At 42.8% G+C, this 22,579-nt stretch overlaps 1 protein-coding gene across 3 annotated transcripts in view; it reads left to right on the top strand.

The window, feature by feature from the left end:
• Nucleotides 1–5,479: 5,479 nt before the first annotated feature.
• ntrk3b (neurotrophic tyrosine kinase, receptor, type 3b) overlaps nucleotides 5,480–22,579 on the top strand; it is a 184,135-nt gene continuing 167,035 nt past the window's right edge. For 2 of the 3 annotated variants that reach the window (XM_035628672.2, XM_035628676.2), the window contains exons 1-3: nucleotides 5,480–5,589; nucleotides 6,628–6,876; nucleotides 9,472–9,580. Coding sequence is in view for 1 of the 3 variants with exons in the window: in XM_035628671.2 (XP_035484564.1) it covers nucleotides 5,567–5,589 (23 nt within the window). In the remaining 2 variants the exon portion in view is untranslated. The remainder of the gene's footprint in view (nucleotides 5,590–6,627; nucleotides 6,877–9,471; nucleotides 9,581–22,579) is intronic. The other variant, XM_035628671.2, reaches the window with a different exon arrangement.

Genomic DNA, 22,579 nt, shown 5'->3' with positions numbered 1-22,579 from the left:
GTGCGCAATGCGGTGAAGCCTCGAATGCTGCAGTTTTCGGAACTACCTGGTTGCTGTGTCCCCGCTCACGCAGCCAGGTAGTTTTCGAAACCGCGGCGCTCGAGGCTCCACCGGAGTCTCCATGCGATGTTGCAGCATGTATTCCCCGACCCCTACGCGCTTTTCTGCTTCCTGTTGTGTTCTGGAAAGAGCTCACCTATTGGTTGTAGACAATGTTCTGCGCGAGCGAAGACTAAAAACTTACGTTAATATCAAACACGGTTTTGCTCCTTGACACTTTGCTCCAGTCCTGCACCCACAAGCAGCGTGGGTGCAGGACTGGAAAAAGAAATCACAAACTGTGACGGTCTGAGACTTTAGGAAACACTCGTGCTTGGCACTGCTTTGCACGTGCTCCCTCTGGGCCCTTTAGTTTAAATACACTGACCCGTATCCTTCTCCAGAATGCATTTCTTTTGATCCATACCATATTGCCACCATCTGCTGAACTCGAGGCAGTGTTGCCACTCCCGTGAAATGTCATATCATATTTACCACTTTACCACAGCCCAAAATGTTTCCATCCCACAAGTATTTCACAGAATCCCTCTGGCACAGCTCCGTCACTGCCGCATGCCCGAACTGACCAGTCGCAGTTCCTGTGTTCTCGACACGGCATCTCTGGAGCCTCCTCGAGTGGCTCCTGCAGCAGCCTGACGCACATGTAGGAATCTAGTCCTGTGTTCTCAGTACAGATGGATATGAAGGAGTGATTAAATGAAGTGTGTGTGCAGGCAGGCGTGCGCGCATGCGTGTGCGCCTGTGTGTGAGCGTGTGTGCGAATGTGTTAGAGAGGTGATAGTGGAGGTAATTTTCAGCCTGCTGGTAAATCCTCTCCTCTATAACCTTTCACTTCCACCTATATCATCACCTCTCAGCTTCAAGCTGAGTGTGTGCATGTATGTGTTTTACCGTGTGAATGCAATGTCACACACGTGCGGCATGTTGTATCATCATACACACGGGGATAGCAGAAGGAATATCACAACCCAATAACACTTGCATAGATACAAACAGGACATAACCAGGTTCAGGTAAACAGCAGGCACAGCATTTGAATGGATGTTTATATTCATGCATGTATGTACGAATTATGATTTTGGGACGAAGTGTGTACGGCAGCCTCTAGACCTACTTAAAGCTGCGTGCCTTATCGTGTCTGACGGCCAGTAAATCAGCACCAGAACATAAAGAGTAAACACAACAACGCTGCAAACAGAAACTAGCAGAGTCCACGCTGAAATTAGGTCAAATCCTAGTGTGTAAGCTTTATTCATCACGTCGGGGGTGTGTTGTATAGGGACTTGAGTGGGTATAAGTACTAGAAAGAGTAATCCTGTAAAACATAAATAACATTCCAACACATTCTCCAAAGAAAGATTTGAAATTTTTGGATGTGTGTAAGTGTCTCAACCATATTGTTAGATGGAATGAAGTTATTCCACAAAACGGTCCCCGGCTCTTCTTGTGAAGGTCCTGTCATGGCGAAATAAAGTGTCGGGAAGCGTTTTGTGATGCAGACACCCACTGTACAGTGCGCCTGAATGACAAAAAGCCATTACTTCAACAGACAGCGGCGCTTCATATACCCTGTCTGAAAATAGCTTCACTGAGGTTTTTGAGTAAGAAAGTATATGACATGACAGACGCACTACTCCGTGTCACTCGAACGTATACATTATGTGATTTAAATGTGGCATACACCATGAATAACAGACAGTGAGACATAGCTCAGTCACTGGCCCCGACTTGTGACAGTTTGGATACAAGATACATTAAAACTGTGCCTCTTTCAGTCACTTAATTCGAACATTCAAATTGTTAACTTCAAGCACAAGAATGACAATTTTACTATTTATAATTTACACAAATGCAAGTAAATGATAGAGACAGAGGACTTTTCTATGAAACCAATAAAATGTTACCTGCGGTTTCAAAAGGATTAGTTTAAGCTCATAAACCTTGGCTTCGGGCCACGAATAGAACCTAAGAAATGTAATTTGCCGGTGGACAAGCGCTATAAATCTTTTTCTCTTGTGTGTTTATTTGAAATACACAATTTATCGTTTTTCTACACACACAACGGTGTTTTCTGTAGGAAGGTATCAATGCTGCGGTTTGTATAACGAGACTGTACTCGGACACCTGCGGTAGATACACTGCCACAGTGCCATAATGGAAATTATATAATAGAGTCAAATAAAGCGGTGCCTGGCGGTGATAAGACGCTAACTGAATTTAAAGATTTTCAAGCAGTTTTGCACCGTGCACACGGGTTATCTGTGGAGTGAAACACAAAATTGGTTTCAGAAAGGAGACAGGCTGAGTGCAAACAGCAGCTGATGTGCGTCCCGTCTGTGTTTGCGAGGTGCTGTAGGCTGATGAATAATTGAAACTGTGGATGTACGTCCACAGAGTGTGGCGCTGGCCGGCCGAGATAGAGCCTGGCTGAGCAAACCGAGAACAGCAGGAGTGTTTTAGCGGGCTGGCTGCCGCTCTGCGACGCCACCTCTCGTCTGGCAGGGACAGATCGCGGTGTAACGAACCTCATTAGAACGTATCTCCAACGCCACATCAAAGGCTTCCCCTTTTATAGCAGGAGTGGGATCACAATCCTTGGGATATTTCAACACCTCCTCCATCCCCAAACCCGGCACATCTCCCTCTCTGAGAGCAGCACAAGGCAAAGTCGACGTTTTGGGTCATTTTTAGATCTCGGCTGCCGAGTAGCGGAGGCGGCGCTAATTAATACAGAATTATGATAATGGTCTTGAGGATGGGGAAAGGGCAGGCGAGGCCTCTTATTATCTCCCCCGCTCAGGTGTTGATGGATCCGGGCCCTGATGTTCTCTGACATTGGGAACGGACAGAGAGAGACTTTTTCATTTTGTCAAGTCAGCAGGCCCCAAATCAGGTGGATGTTTTTTTTTTTTTCTCTCTCGTCCTTTTTCTTTTTTTCATGGGCCGACGCCGGCGTCCATTTTTTGGTCAGGGCGTTCATGCTGGGTTGTAAATATCTCGGGGAGGAGAGGGTGACCTCGTTTCCACCTGATCTTTCACAAACACACACACACACACACACACACACGCACCTCCTCCTCCTCTCTTCTGCATTACTCTAATTGGAGCTCAGGGTATGCAGCCTTTGCCAGACCCATCCCTTTCTCTTTCTGTCTGTGTCTAAACCATTCTCTCTCTCCCCTTTTACATTTCAAAGTCAGATTTCTGTCTCTCTGTCACACCTGTTCGCTCTCCGTTTGTCAGTTTTCAGTTGAACTGAAGCTGTTTTTTACTTTGCAGTATGTTCCATATGTGTGTAGGAAGATTTTGAAGAGGGCAGTTGTTGTAGTCTGCTGTGGATATCTTCTTGCACACTACAGGTCACGGAGGAACAAAGTCAATAATTGAAACGTACGACTCTCCCGCTGCCGGAATGAAAGTCAACCTGATCTATTGTCTTCCTCAAAACGATCAGTGCAGTGTGGTCAATTACACTTTTGGTGTGTGCCCTTGATCGTTGATTAATGAAAATCCCACTCAAGCAAGCAGTGAAGCAAGCAAGCCCAGGCAAGTACACCACACAGAGACCAAACTCTCCCCGTCGCAGCAGTTCCATCATCGCAGAAGCTATAAACACTACAGAAAATATTATGGGCAACACTTTTTTTTAAAGTGGAAACTGCTAAATACTTCTTCCATGATTAGATTCATTAAGCTTGCACCTATCGTGTAATAAACACAATTTCACACGTTCGGTTTGAATTGCTCCAAATCCACTAACAAATGATTCATTTGCAGATGGAAAGCGAAGAAGAGGGTCAAAAAGTCCTCTCTCATTCAAACACCAAATCAAGAGCAATTTGTTAAACAATCTCAAGTTCACACCACGGCAACATCTCATGCATGATTCAACAATCAGGAGTCAGTGAGACTTTCAGACCTATACTGGCCCTCACACTGTGGATAAGTTGTATTTCTTAAACCAGTCAAGTTGCCTTAACTGTGGTTCACGAGGGCCCTGAAGAAAATAGTAATGTGTTTGCAACGTGGTAGTAAAACTACCTAAACATTGCTGTGATTAGTCAAACTGTGGGTTTTTACATCATTTTAGATTTCCCAAACATTGTTTCTGAATAGCTTGCAAATAATTCACAAAATGTCTGCAGCACAAAAGCTGCCAGCCTGCACAGCCCAGTTTTTTATTGGCTTGAGCAGCAGTTGTGACTCATAAAGCACGTGACTATAGGGACACAGCTCCATCAGCTGGAGTCAGCACAAGGTAACACGGAATCATTTGGAGGCATAGACACAGTTCAGATCAGTTGTCAGACCACTTATGTTCTTCCTTTACATTCGACATATTTGGGGAGAGGCCTTGACTTTAACACAGAGCAGGTTAAAGCGATGTTGATATGAGCTCGATGAGTTGGTGGAGGGTTTTTCTCTGTCGTCTGTTTTTAAGGCTCTACGTCTCATGTGGAGCAGCTTTTCCTTTACTGGATAGGAACATGTTCAGCGCGTTGAAACTGTAGCTGGATTGATGGTTCTTCTCTTTCAGGTTGTCCAAGCCACGTCGTACGTTTTCTCTACACACAGGGCGTTTCAGACTTGTTTTTCAGTTGTCTGTCTCAGACACCCGTCACAGAACAAATATGCCATGGTTATGCGGTTGTCTACGCAGGCCACATACTGTAATGACATATGGTTCACACACACACGCGCGCGCACACTACAGCATTGCGCTGGGAGGGTTGAGTCTTATTTTCCTTTTGCATAAAACGTTGCGGACACATGAATATATCATTTTGCATTTAATTTCCGCGTATTGAGTGTGGCACACCCACAACAGTGCAGGACACACTGACAAGATATGTCGGTATTGAGTGGAAACTAAACAATATGCATCATTATCCTCCTGACATATGAAGCTGCCAGCTACTCAAAGCCAATAACTTATGACATCAATAAGTATTTTTCATTTGCTGAAGGCCACAATTTTGTTGACGCCACGTTTGTTATTTTTGGAGTAATAAACAAAAATTGACCGGTTGTATAATGACGAGCTTTAATGGATAATTCTTGGAGGCAGTGTACACAAGTGTACGCTCAATTTGTATTGCAATTACCAAACCTGTTGAAAATATTCTAGTCAATCATTTTGGACCAGCACTAACGTGCAGGTTACCTACACTCAGTAATGAGCATGAATGCATCATCGTGTTTAAACCTGCAGCTTTGAGGGATAGAACAATGTGCATCATCAGTGTTGAGCCAGATCCTGTAGTAATTGGTATAGAGGTTTGTATATTACACCATACCACATGCTATAATGTTACTGTTATTTACAAAAGCTGGCGCTTTGGGTCACAGTCCTCTTGTGTTTGTATTAAGTTTAAATGCAGTAACCGGGGTGCTCCAGTAGGGGGCGCGTGGACCTGTTGCGTTCTGTAAAAAAAAAGGAAAATTGCGTCCCTCCGTAATCATCACACACTTGGAGCTGAGGAAAGTGTGTGTCTTGTCGTCTTTCATGCGGAAAACCCCGCTCTCCAGGTACGAGTGCCCTCGCCGTTACGGCTCATGTTTGAGTGTGAGTCAGATGAACGTGTGTACATTCGAAGGGAGACGTTTGTAACCGAGTGTGTTTGCGTTTTGTGGCGCAATGAAGTTAATTATCCGACAACATGTGAGCTAGCCACCTCAAGCTAACCTCGCTAGCCGCTGTCGAGGGAGCGTTTGTTTAACGTTGCTATGGAAACGGTGGCCATTTTGTTGCTGAAATCTAAGGATAGGCAGTTACAGTATATTCTGTGAATGACTGTCCTTTGTTTGTTTTACATATTTCACTTTAAACGCTGACACAAGTGGAGACTTCACATTGCACTTGTTCTTTTGATGTACATTTGACTTGTTTCTACATGTCATGACTGCAGAGCCCCCCTGGTGACATAGCCTACGTGGGACATTATTATGAATGCGTGGCCACGAGTCACCAGGGGGGGCTCCGTACATTACAGCCCACTGATGTTTGTTCTGTTTACATACTTTACATATTGTGACACAGGTGATATTTGTGCATTGTGTGAAGTTATCTTTTAGCCAGTCCTCGCACTGAGGGGCCGCTCGTGTTCTGTGATCACCTAGGAGTTTGAGTGTCTTGTTCAGCCAAACCAAATAGGAGCAGTTATGTAAGTGGACAATTCAAGCCCTTGACCACCCTCCTGTGTGTCCGTTGAGCCGGGCTCGCTCAAGATTCAACTTTCAATCTGGACAAAAGAAAACGTAGCATTACTGTCGCTGTTATTTGAAAGTACAACCTTGCAGCGATATTGGATGTGCAATCGCTGCAGTCCACCAAGTTTATAGCAAAGTCACTTTGGATTTCAGAATATCAACAGTGAAACATGAAAAGGCACTATCGCGAAGTGATGAAAATGTGTAACACAAAGTGTGATAAGTGTGGTATTTACAGCGTTAAAATCTAAAACAAAACAGGAGGTGAAGGAGAAGTGAACTTTTTTTTTTTAATGATCAAGAAGATCTTCTTCCCCCTGTCCCACTCTTTCCATGCCTGTCCCGCTTTCTTTCCAGATCAAAGTAGATGCTGTAGTCATTCCAGCGCTGTTTAATGAACATATTTCCAGTCCACCCACACGCTTATTCAGAGCTGGCCACATCAAAGAACTTAAGAGGAACCTTGACTGTTGCTGTGATGAAGACGAGGCCCACCGTTCCGTTATCCCAGCTCTGCCCCGGGCTGCGGCTGCAGAACACGGGAGCTCCTCGGCTCGGTGTACTCCTTCCTGACAGTGGAGAAGTCCTCGTCCGCCATTAAGAAGGGTATGCAAACATTTTTTTCAGCGGCTTGGCAGATAAAAATCAGAGGTCAAGTGGTAAAACTTGTTGAAAAAATGTATGAAAATATGTACGTGTCGAGGCGGAAGCTTCACCTGTGCGATTAGAGATGAAATGGATATCAAAACATGCACACATCCTTTCAGATGATCTAGCCTTCCTAACTAAACCCCTAAAAGAATTCTTCTTGATGAGCTTGACGTTTATATCTGTTACATTTTCTTTTCAATATTTGTTTGACTCTTTCTTCTTCTCCCAAAGAAATTTGTTTGCTGTTGTTCTTGTATCCGAGCGGATACCTAAAAACCCAACACAAGTGTAATTGGACTAAAGGAAAGGAAGAAACTGTACATTCCACATTCATCTTCATAAAGGAAGAAGAAGCAGGGGCTGTTTGTCCTGTGGAAAAAAGTAATGGATTAATCCCAGGGAGGAAATCAGGCATGCTAAAATGGAGTGTGACTGTCTCAAAGACAAAACTATAACGTTGGGATTGCTTTTGCAAGATGAAAAGCACTTTTCAAATGAGAAGAGACAGAAGATGCCTCTCATCAAAGCGGCGATTATGATGATTGTATTCGGCATGATCGCTAAAAACATGAAACATTAACCCAATCGTGACCGTACCGGTAACGGGCCCGCCTTGGCGGACATTTCTTTGCTCCTAAATTAACATTGATGTGATAAAATTGTTTCTTCTAACCCAGTGTTGCATTTTTCACACGTACCGTGCTGTTTTGCGAGTCAGCTTGAGTTGCGGTTGTCAGAGTTGTCATCAGCAGAGCTCAGGATCTTCAGTGAGGAGGTGGTGGAACACTCACACGTTTCCTGAGGAACTTGTCATGCTTGGTGCTGCTCTCAGAAATTTCAGTAATATACCGTCTGACTAAAGCGCCAGAGGGGCAGATGGCATTTTTCATGAATCACCTTTCCAACGTGTTTGTGACCAGATGGTCTGGAGGCACCCCCCCCCCCCCCACTACAGAAATGGTTAAATGGATCTATTCATCTGAATTGCAAAATTGTATGTGACAGGTTGAAACCAATAGTAAATTTAACCTTCAGTTGGCTTTTCTTTTTTTTTTTAACCACTGGTATCAGTGCAACAAGCTTAAACACTGAGATATTTTGAACTTGCAAAGTTTATATGGGGAATGTGTTTCGCAGGCATTTCGTACACTTACTCATCCAGCAGAAATGGAGCACCATTAGCATTCACCTTGTGCTGAGCTGGTGAACGTTTGGTCCACTGTTCTCTTTAATTTGAGGTGTTTTATCCTCTGCTAAGGGATATATCTGGATTTTTAGCTGCTAAATGTGCCACTTTGTCTGCTGTGTGGAGCTTAGGCAGGCAGTGCACAGTGGTTTTATCAGAGCTTTTTGGCTGCAAGCTACTGCTGCTGGAAGAGGTGCAGGGAACTGAACCAAAACACTGAGGTTACTAGCTATAAAACCTAACACTTAACTAACAGTAACTATAAAGCGCACTCGAGCTGAGGGGAACTGCAGATCTGTGTAGTAATTCTCTCTGGGTACCTCACGTGTGACCCCTTTCATTTTACACATAATTTGTCAGATTTTTAATTTGAAAAATATGAATCAGTGCAATTTTAAGGTGTGAGTTAATGATCTTGGGTGGACTTTTTTGGCTCATAATAATGTTATTAATAACACCCCTATTCCCACGCCCACCTGCAGAAACTACAAATTTAGCCAAGGACAGCTTAGTCTCAACCTCCTTTAGCTGCCATCCCCTGGTCTCCCAGCAATTGCTTATCCCCATGAGTAGAGCTCCAAGTGGCTCCGCGTCAAAGAATATGTGCAGCGGACGAGCCAGAATGCTCCGTTCGCAGAGAGGTGCCGGCAATGTTACAGATATTTTGGTCACTCCCTGGAGCTGCAGTCGGAACACTGTGATAGTGGTCAACCTTTGCGTGACTAAAGAGGCCCAACTCACGACAAAAGGAGATATCTTAATGCTGCACCACTGGACGACTGACAATCTTTGCTCGAGCAAAGTTGTGTCGCTCTTCTACTCCAGATTTCCTGGTAGCAGACTTCTTCCGCTAAGAGCACCTGCAGAAAGCAGGAGCTATAGACAGTGATGAGAGCAGAAACAGCTTGTTTTCTTGCCACCCTGCATTCCTCGGCTGTTCACAGAGCGGTAACTGGAGTGATACCTGTCTTTTGTCACCCTCTTCTTGACTAGCATATGAGAGTGGCTGGAAATGCTGAAATTCTGATCTTTTCACAGACTGATTTAGATTCAATTTTCTATTCAATATCTCCTATTTGTCGATAAAAAACAGCTAATTTAGTGTTTCTGAAATGTTCTTTACAACGATGTAGACGCATATAATCTGAAAAGATGAGAAAGAACAAATCCCTCTCCAGGCCCTAAGCTCAAAGAAGTCTGGAACGTTCTCTGTGATGCTGTTGCCGCAATCATGGTTAATGTCACGGCCCCATCCGTTGTCTGAGTGTCTGGTTGTTCCTGCTCGGTAACACAACACAGAAAGAGTTTGTGGATGTTGAACTGAAAGGTTGAGGTGAATGGCTCGATGTGTTTGTCCGCCGCAGGCAAAACAATTCATCCCCTGGAAGGACACCGAGGCTTGCGAGAAGGAGGTGAAGGTGACCAGTGATGGGTGGCGTCGGGGCAGAGCTCTCATTTCCTGAGAGCCATCAGGTGAGTTCAATCTCCATCTGGCTGCAGCGTGGGCCACGTGGTATTATACCTCAAACCTACCAAGCTCTAGTGTTGCGCTCTCGGACTCATTAGGACTTATTTACTTACCAGAAATGATGTGAATGTGTGAAGGGATGAGGTAATAATGCTGATATTAAACATTTTCATTTCATTGCCCTTCTTCAATATTTTATTCAAATCCATTTAGTGAGCATTCAGTGACAGGCCCCTTTTAATTTGTGTAGCGGCTTCTTAATGTTTGGATTATTCATCCCACCTCACATCTCGGAGGAACAGCATAATCAAGCAAGTGACTGCACACAGTACAAGCACAACTGCACCTGTGCAGCGGTGCGATCCAATTTTAGGTCGTGAAACTTGTCACTTGCTTGACACAAATCGGCACCACTAGGCAACTTGTATATATGAGAAAAAAATATAATGGCCATGCTTTTCTTATTAAAAAGAAAAGCCTGTATTTACTACTGTGCATTGTTAATGAGTGTGTAGAGCCAGACACAAACACGGCTTGAAATATGGGGTTGACTCTCTGGCATGATAGGAATGAATTCATTTTCTTTTAATGAAACGCTGAGTGTGTAGTATGACTTATAGCTGGTGAAAATATTGTGTTCATTCGTTAGACTGTGCTACAGCTGAATACCAACAATGGTGAGGTTATGCAGCATCCGTGTTGCTGTTTTGTTGTTCTAAGACAAAACCATGAGAATATATCAGATTTTACCTTCGAAGGCTAATTATAATAGTTTATGTTGGTTCTCATTTTCACAAACGCAGACTGTACACATTGCTTAATCTCAAATTACACTCCTGAAATCTGTAATCCTTCCACCATCGTCAGACTCACGATGAACAGGGAAAAGTCAGTGCAATCGACACCTTTGTCTTGTTAGAATCAGTGATGCATACATTTCACCTCCTGTGTTTCACAATAAAAACCGACCTCTGTTTTGCAATTTTACTGCTTTTTACGTGAAAGTAACAGCATTAGTGAATGTGTTAATATTGTGTACCAAAACTGAGCACTGTGACATACCTTGTTTCCTGTAAATGTGGAAACAAATTTAATCTAGTATAAGAATGGCAGACTTTGCCAGAATGAAAATGACTGTATACAGAGATAAATACATAATGCAACAACATTGAATGCATATTCCCAAAAACAGGATATGCAACAAAATATTAAGGATTATAATTTTAAAGTTTTGTGTCCTTTAGTGTCTGTGTAGCGAATGTTTTGGCTCTGTTTGTGCCAGCGGGTTTCGTTCAAAGGTAGAATCCGAAAGGGAAAACTTGGAGTTTGAGAAACTATAAACTCAGGGGTTGAAGAATCCTGTACTTAAAGCTACAATGTGTAATATTAAGAAGAACTTATTCACAGAAATGTAATATATTGTCCATAATTGCTTATTCATATATGTATAATCACCTGCATCAAAGAAGCGATCTTTTTCCCTCAACTTTGAATGAGTTAAATATAGTTCCATGAGGGGGGCCCGACCTCTGTGTAAATTGCCATGTTTGCTACTTCGTGTTGTGCTGCTTATCGGTTCCACTGCGACCACCACCCCGACTTCCGGGGTCCAAGTTCCGAGCGGTTCCGCGGTATAATGTAACGCAGCATTAAATACGGTTGCAGAAAACTGCCACAAATTTAAATAGCAGTGCGCAACCATAATATGTCCCCTGTCGGATGCTCAGTTGGTTCATTTTCATTGTGGAGAATGTAAAACAACTGAGTAAGTTGCACTAATAAAGTGATATATCATCTTGAATATAAATAACGGAATCAACAATGTCCTGATTTGTTTAGTGACATAAAGTTTTGTCCCAGTTATAAACTCATAGCTGTGCAAGGTGTGAATACACAGAAAATCTCCTCCATCAAGGCTGAAGTTCCTCCTGCTATTTTCATGGATTTTGATCCGTTGGGTACTTATATACTTAAATACTGAGCCCTTTCCGTCATAAACATCTGCATTCCCTATACTCTGCAGAACTACTTTTTGTGGACATAGACAGCTTTCAGACAGATGGCATCCAATAGTACTGCAATCCGGCAGGCTGGATACCAGCAGCCCAAGCTGATAACATCCATCAACACAGTCACCATGACCCAAGTAATGACATTCACAACAAGCCAAGCCCTCTGCACTCCCCCCACACTTATCTGATGTGCATTAAAGTAGTTTCCAAGTACTTTTCTGTGATGGAGCGAATCTGAGTTGTGAGTTCTCCATGTGTGAGTCAGCAGTGCTGCACGCACTTCAGCCCAAGCCGGTCCTACAGAGTTGGCTGCCATACAATCCCTCCTAATATAATAGAAACCAATTAACTGAGTGGGTGGCTTTTCCCAAATCTTGATTTAGAATTTAGCTTTATTAAAAAGAGTTACAATGTGGCAGCATGCTTAACCTGACTGGTGGCAGAGATATGATAAGGAATGTAATCCCTGAGGCGCGAGCTGATTAGCTTATCCAGTCAGAGTCGCAGCTAGAGCAGAATGAAAATGGCTGCCATCATGGGAAAAACCCCCCGGTTATTTAAAGCCTTGACAAATAAATATATATACAGTATACATACATTTGTTTTGTTCTTAGGGAAATGGACACAGGCATATAGTGAGAGATGGACCTCAACCGAGTAATTCATTATTGATTCATTACTGCCCATAGCGACTTTACCTGGTTCCTCTATTAAAAGTGCAGCAGATTATAGACTGAAAATACGCATTTGGTTTCCTTTAATTAATCTCATCCCATTTTCTGTTTAGATTTATGAACAGTGCAGCTCAACCAGGATTAGACCAGCAGCAGAAGAGTTCAGCTGCAGGGCTCCATACTGGGTTCAACCCACATGCTCACTGATTGGGGCGAGATGTTAGGACGACATTTTAACTAGGTATCGGTGAGAGACCAATACACCAAGGGCCACCGGTCAAAAGAGAGAAGGATCATTGCTTCCACTCAGGTCCACATGTGTGTATTTACCGTAACCGTGCATCGATCTCCCTACAGTGCCTACGTAGCTATCTTTGCAACGCTGGGAAATAGAGCATGTTTAATGTATAATAATCCATAATGCATCATGTTTGTTGCTATGAAACATGCCCTTGCACCTCACACCGTGTGGGCTTTTATTGTATCGTTGCCAGAGCCCATCAATGTCAATCAAACGGTGAATATAAAATGCAATGTAAATGAAGCTGCGGCAGCAACCTCCAGCTGGCTTGTTTGACTTGGCTGCTAACGCCGAGCATTGTAGGTGCAGCCATCTTTTACTCCTGCAGGCTTCCTGTTTGCCTGCTCCTTGTCAGTGTTTATCTATGGATTACACCTTGTCTGCTTGTCTGCATGTTGCACTCCAATTGCTGCTTCGTGTTCTTGCTGAACAAGCATCTCTCTTGGATGGGCACTGCAGTGCAAATGAGGAAACAGCATTTTTTTTTTTAACACAAGACGGGATTTATGTGAAAAGGTGTTTTGGATTTTGTCTTTTTTGTAAAAATGTAATTGTTTTGCCAGAAATTGGTGGTGCGATGTTAAACCTCTTCTTTTAATCTGGAAATTGAAATGTGTGTCATGGAAATGCATGTGTTACTCCTGCTCCTTCAGTGTATATACTGTTGCGGGGTTTAGAGAGGAGGTGGGTTGGCTTGTTAGTTGAAGTGGGGGTCTGGACCCCCCAGTTGGTCGCAAGTCGCAAAGTGGTTTCCAGAAATCAAATATAATCAAAAATAGCATAGTTGTGACAATTGATAAAAGGATGTTAAATTAAAAATAAAACCATGCAGATGAGTAAAACAAAACAGCAAGCCTTCCGGTTTTCTTTGCCTGCACATGGCCCTCTGAGGTGATTGTGACAGATTAGCAACAGCATCAGTTGCAGCAGGTCAATTTACAGCACCACAGGAAACATTGCAACATGTGCACGTAGGTGATTTTTCTTTTTTTTTCTTTTTTGTGAACTAGCTCAAATCAATATCCTTTGGGATAATAGGGGTCTGGCACCACTACTTTGGGGGTTAGAAGCTGAAACGTATAGGAATCCCTGCTCTAATCTGTTTGTCAGCCCTTTCATTTGACATAACCACATATTTGCCTAACCTTAACCATACTGTCATTGCCATATGAAAATATTCTACAATGTAATCTAGGGTGTCTTTGGTTAGGACTCAGAGGTCGGCCCACATGTACAGGATGAGGGACAGTCATTTGAGGACAGCAATTTTCACATTTTGGCCAGAGGAGACTGACGGGTTAAAAGAGTTAAAGATGCCGTCTATGACAAACTGGAATGACCATGACTAAACCGAGGAGGTGGTCTATGGTGGTCACTTATAATGCAGTCTTAATAACCCCCACCAGGTGACCCTAAGGAGTCACATGATACCCGGGTTGGTCAACTATTAGCCGCCTTCATGTAGCGTAGCACTTTAACATTTCTTCTTGGTGCTTGCTGATAGAAATCTGCAAAGCCTGTCTTGCTGGTGGAGATAAAACGGAACACAAAAAAACAATTTCCCAGTAGGAAAAAGAGACACTTATTCATCCTCACCCAAATAATAATGGTTCACATTTTTAGACTGACAGGCCATTACTTGATTAAACATCTACTTGACAGATGCTGTATGTTGCCGCCATGCACCTCGGTACACAGGGGGCTAATTGCAGGGATGCATGGTGGAACGTTGTGCGCCACCACCCGCTGTGATGTAACCATATAAACATATCAAATACCAGACTACTGACGATACTAGCTCAGAGAGAACCAGGTCACTACTTCATTTTTCAGATTTGCAAAACGCTCCTCAAACACAAGCCTCCATTATTAGAGTTGCCATCTTAGCTCTTTGATCTGGTGGTGCAAGAAAACACTTAAGATTTAAATTGGGACATTAATTATTCGATTTCTATCACAAGAAGCCAACCTGTGCGACAATAATAACAAGAACCTACTTCACTCTGATAATAAACACTGAACAAAAATTATAATCAGGCTTAGGGGTCACAGGCGACCAGCAGAATCTTTTAATGAGATGTAAAAAAAAAACATTATTATACATATTTCTGGTATATGTGCACAAGCTGGGAAAACGAAAGCGATGTAAATGTTAAGCAGGGAGGCGAGACATCTGTTTATAATTTTGATGCCTCACATACTGTATGAGCCGAATAAAATATCCTCACATAAGACCTTCATTTCGCCCTCAAGCAAAAACACTGGTTGTAACAGAAAATAAATGAGTGGTGGTGTGGTTGCCGAGGGGTTAGAAAGCCATCGCTATGAATGCTGAAATGTTTACAATGGAGCTGCACATACAGTGGGCCAAAAGACTGAATAATGGTAAATGATATTAAATTTGGCAGACGAATATCAAAATTATTTTGTTTTAAATTGTCCTTGTATATGTAGCACAAATTGTGGATTTCTTGAAGATCTGCCAAAGATGATGATGTACGTTTCCATCCACTGCTGCGGATATTAGGAGTTTAGGCTGCATGGAGACAAACAGCTTGAGTTGCTAACTGTACCACTGCAGAAGATTAGGCTGAAATGGGGCGACATAATAATATCAAATGACATGAAATCGTGTTGAGGGGGACCCGACCTCGCGTTGAAATTACTAGAAAAAATATTGTGTTCATATTTGTTAATTTACCATGTATTCTCCTTTTATGTTACTATCGTTCAGGGTTTGCTCTATCACTAGTGCCGTCTTCTGTTGCTTGTTGACCACCACCATCACCATTTTATTAGACTATACTCCCACAGCATCTTAGCTCGGTCATTCTCAACCACCCTTGGAGTGGTCTTCCGTTTTGACCCTGGGACTCCCAGCCTATATAACGGCGCAGATGTTCCTGTACACTATGCCAGCCACTTTGTCATGGTGTTCCATCGTACCTGCCCGCATCTTACACCCCGCTGTTATGTGCTGGAGGGTTTCAGGGGCGTCTTTGCACAGCCTGCACCTGGGGTCCTGTCTGGGGTGGTAGACTTTAGCCTGTTCTTGTGCTGCCATGATTAGTGCTATCACCACTAGAGATTGATGACGTGTGTGCATGCGTGCGTGTACAGGACAGGATTTTTATGCTTGAAACGTTTTTTTTTATAACTGACTTAAGATATAAAAATACTGTATTATTCTTTTATATCTTGTTTTACAGGGCACACAAAGAAACATTTTGTTCAGACATGCACATTTACAGAATTAAGAAAAAACTTTCACAGTTTCATTCAGACCATGTAGGCAGAAAATGTCTTTAAAAAGGGGATCAAAAAAAATATATCTCACTTTGATGCCAACACTGACAGTGTTCTCTGACAGCATGTATCATATTTGTAAAAATGATGGATATCTCATTTTGGAAAGAGCCTTACAGTTGCGAAGCTGCCCACGCTCACCGTTTGTCCTGTCGCTCTGAGGTGCAGTGAAGGTGACAGACACCACTTTCTTACCTCTACACCTGTCTCCCTAACGACTAACTCACTACCCACAGTCTCTCTTTGCTGTGATTCTAGTTGTCTTCCTGCCTTTGGCTTCCAGGAGTGTATGCTCTTAATCACTGTAGAAGTGCCACACGTCATTCAATGTTTGCTGTATCGTTGCTCCACCTCGCCTCTAACCCGAGAGGAGTGGCAACCTTTGATTCACTTTTCAGCAGTGAAAATATAAAAGAAATGGCCATTGGTAACTTCTTGTTTGAGATACTTACAACATTCAATATCCAAACAAATTCCGTAAAAAAACCCTTGTGTATTTGTACAAATCAAAGAGTAACTCTACAATATACATGTGCAAGTATAGCCCTCACATTAACTCATTTGGCCAATTCTCTTGACTCCTGCATAAGAAAGAAGCCGATTGTGGGCTCTTTGGTCTTCATAGGGCTTCCTCTCATTTCTCCACAGTACTGTTTGTCCTCTCAGCTGCCTCCCCGCCTGCCAGCCAGCACAGCCTCTTCCATTCCCTTGCTCCTGCTGCTATTCTGGCCAAGCTAAGCCACAACTGTCCCACATGCCATGTCTGCTGGATGTGTGAACAAAGCTTGGAGGGAGCGAGGCAAAAACGGACCTCTTAAGTGAGTCGCGCCCAGTCAGGCGGGACGGCTGGTAATGTCTTCCCCTTTGATTCCCCAGGGAACAGAGACAGAAAACAAATGGAGTCTGACTCCCTTATTTTTCTGAAGGTCCTAGAAGTGACCTGTCGCTGCGACGGGACATGGGCTGGAGTGCTGATGTTCCCGCTCCAGTCCATTGCTGGAAAGATGTCCAACGGTTTGTCAGCCTGACACAATGGAGAAGGCCCCTCAACCCCTCCCCATCCTCAATCCACGTTCAATAACAGACACAGACCACGGCACAGCCTGCTTTGTGGCATTGCAGACAATTCTGTCGCCATGCTCACACCACGATGACTCGGTGAGCAATTGGTCAATAGAAGTCGCCATGCATTGCCTTGTGTGACAGTGCGGGCGGTGATGATGCATGGCATGTATGTCTTCACTCGCCATGCCGTGGACATACCTGCCTGCAACAGGAAAACTTCTGAGGGGATAAAATGGATATTCACAGAGAAGAAGAAAAAATAGCCAGTGAATAATTAATGCAACAGTAACAGCACACATGCGCTCGCATTTATCTAATCATCCCGCAGTGGGAATGTGTACATAATAAGAATATTATCTGTCTGCAGTGTGGCTGCCAGCAGCCTCAGCCCATTTGGCTGAGAGCTAACAGAGTTTGGCTACCAGCTATTGCAGTGCTGCATCTCGGCAACTGGATAGCTGATTCGGGAAGATGAATACAGGATTTCCATCTTAACATGTCAGAACATTAAATGAGACATATAATGCTCATGTTCAGGTTCATGATTTTAATTTGGGTCAATACTTGAAAAGTATTACGTCCTCTAATGTTCAGTAAACATATCAATTTCCTCATACTGTCCATTCCTGCAGCTCCTCTTTCCAGCCTCTTTTGGAAACACGTGGTCTTAACTCCTGTCTCTTTAAGGCCCCTCCTCCCAGTAAAGCCCAGTCTGCTCTGATTGGCCCGCTGGCCCAGTCTGTTGTGATTGGTCAACCGCTTCCAGCACATGCAGAAAGTGTTGGCCTAAGCTCTGGCTAAACCTGGCTTTGTTTAAGGGCGTGCCATACTTATCGCTATAGGCGTGCTGTATTTATTGATATCACGATGGCACCGAAGCATCTGCCGGACTACTGGTGAGGCGTTTCAGGCGCAGTGTTTTCTGTCAGGGAGAGGAGCTCCCTTTACCAAGGACTTTAGGCTTTTTAACTTTGCAGACCTTCTACATAAACAAAAACCTACATGACACTACAGGGAAGGGAAAAACTGAAAAAGCATAATATGTCTCCTTTAAGTCTGAATTCAGTTAATACTGGGCATTTATTAGCTGCAAGTTATGTCACACTTAAAAAAAGGACAAACATTTTATGCAGCACAACATTGATTTGGAGCAACGCACAGTGTTGATGACTTGCGGTCTGAGTACAGTGTGTGTCGGCCTGCTGATCTGCCCCCGCTGTTGAAAAAATCCTAGAGGAAACACTTAAAAAAAGGAAAGAACAAAAAGATGCAAGGCCTCTGTTATTTTAATTTTAACATTTTAACATTTTAACATTTGTACTGAAAATTTTAGGTCAATTTATAATGATACAATATTATATTGTGCAGTAGCTAGCCAGTTGGAAAAGAAGGACGAAAAGTGCCCTTCATTTTGTTTGCTGCCTGCAAGCTGCGCACACCAATAAAATGTTCCGTAGTTTTTTCCTAAATCGTTGTAAATATCATTATCGCAAAATTCCTTGAAATAGCTTGATATCATTTTGAAGCTGTATGGCCCACGACGGGTAGGAATGCAGGAAGACAATCAAACACACTTGTATAACACCTGCAGGGTGATAGCGCACAGACACTTCTCGTCTGCTGTGCATTGTTTAACACAAAGCAGGTTAGACAGTCAGACACATTATTAGGTGCATTGTCAATAGTGAGAACACTGACATCGAAGCACAAAATGGTGTTTCATCAAAGCAATATCCTGATTCTCAGACAGGGGTCTTGATGCTCAAGGACACGTTTGACGTGATACATGGCTGCAATGTGGCACAAACTGGTTAGAGCAAGTATTGAACACATGAGATTTTTCAGGAACAGTGCTTCTTTTTTCAGGCCGCCTTGTGCCACCTTGCCACATGTTCTGAAGAAATGTTGAGATACAAGCATGTCATCCTTCTTAAGCCTTGATGTTGACGATGATGTTTTAACTCATTTGTAACACCACATCATAGGTGTAGTGCTGCCGGAGGGCACTGTAACAACGCTCCACTACTTTTTGTGTGGGAAAATAGAATTTTTGTGCTTGAAGATCCAGTCAACACTAAAGCATGTCACGCAAGAGAGCCAATAAAAACAAAATGTCATATTGGCATTGAAGGTGTATTGATCAATTCACAATGCATTGTTTAACAGGCAAGAAATCTATCTAGCAAACGTTAACTAGTAAAGTTAAAAAGGCAGTAAAGCGTCCTCTCATCTTTTGTTCACACTACTGGTGGTTTCTTTCCGCCCAGTTTGACCGCAGTTCTCCAATTTGCGGCTGTTGGGACCTTCCCACTCGGACTGGATAGCTGCTCGCTGAGTCATTTAGGAGTTACATGCATTGCTGAATGGCACCTTGACAGGGATTGAGTGCATGATGAGGGCGTTTTTGCTCTCATTTGTCCTGCCTAAATTATCCCAGCAGGTCGCTGATTTGAATACACAACATAATGTTCACAAACCTGCATTTTTGAACCATTACATGAAGCGCTCCACTTCAATCACACAGCCAGTGATCAAATTGTGAGCCGTCTCGAAATCACTTGTTATTCATTTTTTTAAATTTTATTTCTAGCCTCCAGCAAGCATAAAGAGCAGAGCAAATCCTGCAGAGAAAGGGAGTGCATGTGGAGAATTTGACTGCACTGCCAGCAATAGCCAGAGCCGGTCCAGTTTGTCAGGTGTATAAGGTTATTCAGCTGCGGAAGAATATCAGAAATCAGTATTGAAAGATTCCCCATGTTGCTGTGGAAAGACAAGAACAACAATGTTTTTATTCTTTTTTCTAAAATTTAACAAACTAACAAACTATGTCTCAATGGCAGCGTGGTAGGTGGAAAAGCTGAATCATTTTAATTTCTTTCATTTTCTAAAGGATTTAACAAGCTTTTGTCTTTACCGATCCAATTTCATGTCTGCACTGTTTTCATTGATCTGTTCATGGTCACATTCATGAATCATATAATTGACAAACACAACGGCCACCATCGGAATTCAGAACACATGGAGCCTATACTGTCACGTTCAAATTGATGGATCTTATACGCAAATTAACACAGGATGATAGCTAATTTTGAGTTAATCAACTACTGTTCATGTACACACACACACACACACACACACACACACACACACACACACACACACACACACACACACACACACACACACACACACACACACACACACACACACACACACACACACACACACACACACACACACACAAACACACACACACACACAATAATAAAAACCTGGAGATCTTTTCATTTATATCTCCTGTGGAAACTTGTTGAAATCATTTCAATTCCCTTAGGGCTTTCAGGCAAGGGGCCCGGCAATGACGTCGCCACTGTCAACAGCTTAAACAGAGTGAATGAAGCTGCAGTGTCAGGGCTCTGCTAATTTGAAACATCTAAAAACCTTTGTGCCTTGTTCAAATCTATCAATGCCTGTGATGTAATTACATTTTAAATAGGCTCTGGTGATAAATTGAATCTCTATTTTGTTCTGCCCCTAACCAAACTTGATTAATCCATTTTTAATCAGTTGGTGGCAGGGAGGTGCCTTGATGTTTCATTTAACCGAGGCTGACAGCTGAGACAGCCATGCTTTTGTCGGATGAGTCCTGCTAAATCTTGAGACCACAGGTAAGAGACAAAGGAAAAGGCTGTTTTTCTCAATGCTCATTTGACACCCGAGTTTTGCTCGTCTGCTTACGCTGGATGCTTGAAGGTATCTGATGGTGGTAGATTGTTTGTTTCCACGTGCAGGCGGTGGGATGTCCACCCTGCAGGTCTTAAACAATGACCCTATATGAGGCAGCCTCCTCCCTTCACTTACTGTACGGTGTGCGGGTGAGCTATCAGTCATGCAAAGAGGAAGTGGTTCTAATTATAGATGGCAGACACAGACTACTTCCCCCAGCGTCTCCCTCCTCCCAGTGGCCACGCGGCAAAGAAATAGAGGAACTTTCAACACTCATGTCGTAAACTCTGGAGCTAAATGCATTAAAGGGCCAATAATATTGTATGTTCAGAATATAGAAATAGTTTTTGTGGTATTGTAGTAAGCTTATAGTCTGTGGTGGAATATGACCAATTACAATTACTCAAGCACTGTACAAATTTGAGGTTCACGGTAATTCATACCTTGACCCTGTTACAAGGATTAATTTCCAAGATGGTAAGATATTCCAATATTTCACTCTTAACCATTTCTTACAATTTGTCTCATGTGGTTTTGCTTTTACAGAGGCTATACTGAATTCATTCTAAAAGTTTAGTTCAGAGTATTGATTGTGATTTTAAAAAAATATGATAGATATCCTGCTTAAAATGCCGTGTGGCTGTTTCGGGTGATGATCACATTTGTGTCTGCATTGCTGTGACCCATATGGCTCTTCTGAAGATGATCCGAGTTCACATATCATTGAGCAATAGTACAATGACTTTGAGGAAAATCAACATTTGGCTGTTTCCACCAAGAAACATGAACTGTCATCATTTTGAGGGAATTACACTCTTCTCCTGTGCGATAGGAGCACTGAGGGATGTAAGTCTCAGGTCAGGATGACAATGTGTAATGCACCTTGACTAATTGTCTGTAGCATTTTCCGTGGCAGGAGCTGAATGGATGTGAAAACAGAGACACCATAGGGGATGTTGTGGACGGAGGTGGGGTGTATTTTCTGTAGCTTCTAGACTGCTGGGCAGGCTGTCTCCCTCCTTGGCAGGGCTGGAGGAACGCAGTTGGGGATAAAAAAAAACAACAACATCCCTGCCATCATGTCACTGTAAAGCCTTTCATTCCAAATCCTCCTTTTGCCCTGTCTTATTCATCTCCTCATTCCTCCCACTCTCCCACTTTTCACTTCCAATCTGTCATATTTCTTCTTTTTCAATCTGGTTTTCATTTCCTCTAATATTCACCGTCCCGTTTTCTTAGAAATCCCCAATTACAACAATCTGTGCGGCATCTAACTCTTTTCAAGATTAGTATTATGTGAAAACGGTTGTTTTGCGCAGGGGCGTCTTCAAAAACCAATTCACAGTGTACAGTCATATTTTTTTTACGTTCCCTCAAAACATTGCATAAGAAAATACACCTGTTTGTCCTCTTCTTGCTTCTCTCCTCCTGGCAGAGGTGGGCAGGGGTCAGAGATTTTGAATAAAATGTTGACACAGTTTATCCTTCAGAAACAGAATAAAACTAAATATATTAAAACGTGTATTGTGTGGAGGAGAAAGAACTGCTATACAGAAGAAAAGGGAGGTGCAAGTGAAACTGTCTTTAAAAACTCTTTTCCATTTGCATTATTGAGTGCGATGAGTTCCTCTGTTAGTCTTGACTCGCACACAGGACAGTGGTTTTCTTATTCTCTTTAATTAACTAATTAACTAAAAAGAAATAATTAAGATCTTGATCTTGAAAATGCAATCTCAAAAGTGACTATATCTTTGATGGCAATTTGATCATGACCAGATGGAAGTATGACTAACTTCCCTATTGGAAGGAGCCAGGATAGCTGTTTCCCCTGTCCATAGACTTTGGGCTAAGCCAAGCTAACCAGCTGCTGGTGGTAGCTTCATATTTACAATAAAAACATGAGAGCCATATCTACCTTTG

The sequence above is a fragment of the Scophthalmus maximus genome, chromosome 4 (genome assembly GCF_022379125.1).
Source record: "Scophthalmus maximus strain ysfricsl-2021 chromosome 4, ASM2237912v1, whole genome shotgun sequence".
Classification (NCBI taxonomy): domain Eukaryota; kingdom Metazoa; phylum Chordata; class Actinopteri; order Pleuronectiformes; family Scophthalmidae; genus Scophthalmus; species Scophthalmus maximus.
The sequence above is the reverse complement of the archived record's forward strand: the minus strand, read 5'-3'. Positions and strand labels throughout refer to the sequence as shown.